This window comes from Helianthus annuus, chromosome 8 (assembly GCF_002127325.2).
Source record: "Helianthus annuus cultivar XRQ/B chromosome 8, HanXRQr2.0-SUNRISE, whole genome shotgun sequence".
NCBI classification, from domain to species: domain Eukaryota; kingdom Viridiplantae; phylum Streptophyta; class Magnoliopsida; order Asterales; family Asteraceae; genus Helianthus; species Helianthus annuus.
The window spans coordinates 138,237,678-138,242,361 of NC_035440.2; the positions used below are offsets into that span (position 1 = coordinate 138,237,678).

The 4,684-nt window shown below is 41.0% G+C and overlaps 1 protein-coding gene across 1 annotated transcript; it reads left to right on the forward strand.

Moving 5' to 3' along the window:
- Positions 1-2,922: 2,922 nt before the first annotated feature.
- Positions 2,923-3,804, forward strand: LOC110905198. Its single transcript, XM_022151091.1, has one exon. The coding sequence runs from the start codon at positions 2,923-2,925 to the stop codon at positions 3,802-3,804; it is 882 nt and encodes a 293-aa protein (XP_022006783.1).
- Positions 3,805-4,684: the final 880 nt, after the last annotated feature.

Consider the following 4,684-nt stretch of genomic DNA (forward strand, 5'->3'; position numbering starts at 1 on the left):
GGAATGCTAAGCCTACTCGATCCGAGAATGAGGTAGAGGAAAATTTACAAACGGAAATGGCCGCATTTATGACAGCTGATCAGAGTCATGTTTCTGAGGGGGCAAGCACTCCCGGACAAGCAGGTATTAATGGATAGCATTATGTCATGGAATATAAGGGGTTTGAACCGCCCCCTGAAACAAAGCGAAGTTTGTAAAGTTGTTGTTGAAAATAAATTAAAAGTTTGTGCAATTTTAGAGTCCCATGTTAATGTGACGAAGCTGGGAACCATTTGTAATAGTGTCTTTCGGAATTGGAACTGGACGTCTAATGGGGGATTGTGTAGTAGGGGTACCCGAATCATTTTGGGTTGGGATTTTGATGTGGTTGATCTTATGGTGCTCGCTCAAACTGATCAAGTTATTCATACGCAGATGTTGGATAAGGCTCTTAAAAAAGTTTTATTTTGCTCTTTTGTGTACGCGGAAAATAAGTATCAAGATCGTAGAAGTCTCTGGGAGAGTTTACGTAATCACAAAAGCTTATGTCATGATAAACCATGGGTTGTTATGGGGGATTTTAATGCTACTCTTCAGCTTGAGGATTCTCTTTACGGACCATCTCAACAAACGATAAGCATGTGTGAGTTTAAAGATTGTGTTCAGTTTTTGGAGTTGTTGGATATTCAGGGGCACGGTCTTCAGTTTACTTGGAATCAAAAACCCAAAGATGGAGTGGGTCTTCTAAAAAAGATAGATCGAGTGATGGGTAATATTCAGTTCTTGGATTTGTGTCCGAATGCTTTTGTCATGTACCACCCTTTTCGAGTCTCGGACCATACGCCTTGTATTTTGAAAATGGGGGCCGTGAATGAGAAGAAAATCCAACCATTCAAGTTTCCTAACTTCATCACTTCTAAGCCGGAATTCATGAAGTGTGTGGATCAGGAATGGAGGAAAACGATTCCTGGGGTTAATATGTTTTCGGTTACAAAGAAACTTAGTAATCTTAAACCGCACTTAAGGAAGATTTTATTCAACCAGGGAAACTTACATGCTAAGGTGTCGGAGCTTAGAAAAAAGCTGGATGAGATTCAAGTTCTTGTTGATAAAAAACCGTTGGATGGCAATCTCCGTCAACTAGAAGCGACATGTCTTCAAGAGTTTCAGTCTGCTGCTTATGATGAGGAATGTTTCCTTAAACAAAAGTCAAAAGTTGAATGGTTGTGTGCTGGAGACTCTAATACGAAATATTTCCATAATGTGGTGAAAAGCCGTAATACGAGAAGCAAAATTCATAGTGTCAAAGATATTTCGGGGAACCGTCATGAAGGTAGTAGGGTTGCGGCTGCTTTAGTCAATCACTACTCCAACTTTCTTGGTGTTGAGGACCAGGTAACTTCCATTAATTTGGATAGTATTTTTGTTAATGTCCTTACTCATGAAGATGCTTCTAATATGGTCCGACAAGTTACTAGAGAGGAAGTCAAAACGGCAATGTTTAATATTGGTGAAAATAAGGCCCCGGGACCTGATGGGTATACGTCAGCTTTCTTCAAGAAGGCTTGGGATATTATCGGTAATGAAATTACGGATGCGGTTCTTGATTTTTCTGATAATGGGAAACTCCTCAAGCAACTAAATCACACGATCCTGGCTTTGATTCCTAAGAAAGACATTCCGGACTCTGTTTTGGATTATCGACCTATCTCATGTTGTAACGTGCTCTATAAATGTATTAGTAAGATCATCACGGATAGGATTAAAGGGAGTTTGGGGGCTCTTGTCAGCATTAATCAGTCAGCCTTTGTGCCAGGAAGAAAAATCTCAGATAATATTCTCCTAACTCAGGAGCTGATGCACAACTATCACTTGAATAGAGGCCCTGCGAGATGTGCCTTTAAAATAGACATTCAGAAAGCCTATGATACGGTTAGTTGGTCTTTTTTGAAAGCTATCCTTATTCGTTTTGGATTCAATCATCGTATGGTTCAGTGGATTATGATGTGTGTCTCCACGGCTTCCTACTCGTTGTCCGTTAATGGTAATCTTCATGGTTTTTTCAAGGGGAAGAGGGGGTTGAGACAGGGCGATCCTATGTCGCCTTATTTATTTACCCTTATTATGGAAGTGCTATCTCTATTACTTCAACAGGCGGCTGACCCAAACTCGTCATTTAAATTTCATCATCAGTGTGCTAAGCAGAGAATTATCAATGTATCCTTTGCGGATGATTTGTTTATCTTTGTCCATGCTGACATTTGCTCGGTGAAGAAGGTTAGAGATGCTCTGGAAATGTTTACTAGTTGGTCAGGGTTAGTACTGAGCCCAACCAAGAGTACTGCCTATTTTTCGAATGTGCCTTCTTTTGTGAAGCAACAGATTCTTTCGTTGATACCTTTCCAAGAAGGTAATCTTCCGGTTAGATATCTTGGGGTGCCACTTATATCCACAAAACTTATTTTTAAAGATTGTAAAATCTTGATTGATCGTATGGAGAGCAAAATCACGAGCTGGATCTCTAAGTCGCTGTCCTTTGCGGGCCGCCTTCAACTTATAAGCTCGGTATTATCTTCAATGCATATCTACTGGGCTTAAGTTTTTATTCTCCCTGCTCGGGTAATTTCTGAGTTGGAAAAGAGGATGCGTTGTTTTTTATGGAATGCTGGTTCTTCTGGCAGAGTTCGTGCCAAAGTTGCTTGGTCCGATGTTTGTTAGCCAAAAAATGAGGGAGGCTTAGGTATTCGAAATGTTGGGGATGTTAATAAGGCTCTCATGACAAACCACATATGGAGTATTATTTCTCACAGAGAGTCTCTTTGGGTTCGTTGGATCCATTCCTACAAGCTAAAGGGTAGAAGTTTCTGGGAGATTCCGTGCAGGGGTAGCGTGAGTTGGGGATGGCGTAAGATCTTATCCATTCGAAATCTGGTACGTCCTTACATGGGTATGTCTATCAGAAGTGGTGCTCAGACTAATGCATGGTGTGATAACTGGTGCCCCTTGAGTCCGATTAGTACATTCATTACGCCGAGAACCATCACTAATGCGGGTTTCAATATGTACTCTTCAGTTGCCGATATAGTTGATGATTCGGGCGACTGGAGATGGCCTGAGGCTTGGTATGACCTGTTTCCTGTGTTGATAAACTTACAACCACCATCTGTTGTTCACAATGTTCCAGATAAGCCTACGTGGAAAGACTTGGATGGTAAAGATAGTTATTTCAGCTCTAAGGAAGTTTGGAACAACATTAGGAGTCGGGGTGCTACGGTGTCTTGGTTCAACATGATATGGTTTTCCCAATGTATTCCAAGACACTCGTTCCATCTGTGGTTGGTTATAAGAAACAAACTCAAAACTCAGGATCGTCTTATGACTTGGGAAGCGGGGAGTGAAACGAACTTAAGACTTATGTGTTGTCCGATTTGTCGCTATGATCGTGACTCACGTGACCACCTATTCTTCCAATGCAGCTTTGCGTCGCAAGTGTGGAATAATGTTAAAACTATGGTTAGTTTGGAGAATGTTAATGACTCTTGGGCATCCGTCTTTGCATGGATGGAACAAACGGCTTCCTCAAAGACGTCGAATGTTATTGTGGACAAGATTCTGATTGAGGCTACGACATATTTTATATGGCAAGAACGAAATGCTAGACTTTTCTCTCATATCCACAATTCGGCTGAAACGGTGATAAAAATAATCAAGAACACAGTCAGGTTAAAGCTTATGGGATTCAAGTTCCGTGGAAGCGCAGCTCGGAACAGAGTGCTAAAGGCATGGAATATTTATTCCAATGAAGAGGAACTAGATCCGGGCTAGAAGCTGAAGTCAATAGTTGCTCGTGTGCTTCTCTTGTTTCTTTTGGCTGTTTTGTTTGTGGCTGTTTTTGTTTAGTATGTTTTGGCTGTTTTTTTGTGTTTTGTTTCCTAGTCTTGGTATGCCAAGTCTAGTTGGTGTGGTCGCTTTTGTGACAACTCGAAATCTAGAACCCTTCGTTGTAACTTGCTTGTATGTTATGTGATTAGTTGGCCGATTGAACTTAATGATAAACGTGAACCTTTTTACATGATATGTGCTTGTTATGTGTGCATTGTATATATTTATATGTATTATAAGTGAACCGAGAACCCGACACGAAACAACAAGGAACCCGACTCGAGACCATGAGGTCTCGAGTGAATAGTAATCGGTTTTGGGCCTTGGGCCGAGAACCTTTGGCCGGTTGGGCCTTTGGGCCGTGAACCCCCACTCGAAACCCACTAAGGGTGCACCATTTGGAACTTGACTATAAATACACCACCCCTAGTTACTTGTTACCACTTTGTTGAACATTAGAACACACACACACTTCTATCTTCTCTCCCACTAGAACTCTAGCACACAAACACATCTCCAAGACTCTCGGATCCACTCGGTTGACACAAGAAACTCTCGGATTTGGACTTTGGATCGGCACACACACACACATCACCAACCGGTTAGTATTTTTATGGTTAATTTTTGTTGTGTTTGTGCTTGAATGGATGTATGCATGAGATGATGTCTATAGTTAGAGATTACATGATGTTCTTGATGTTTATGATGATTCTAATATGCACCATGTTGATAACCGGTTAACATATATTATATGGCAAGATGTGATATGTTGTGTCTAAATGAAGTTTGAACCACTTATGTTGATGAACATGAAATCGGGTTA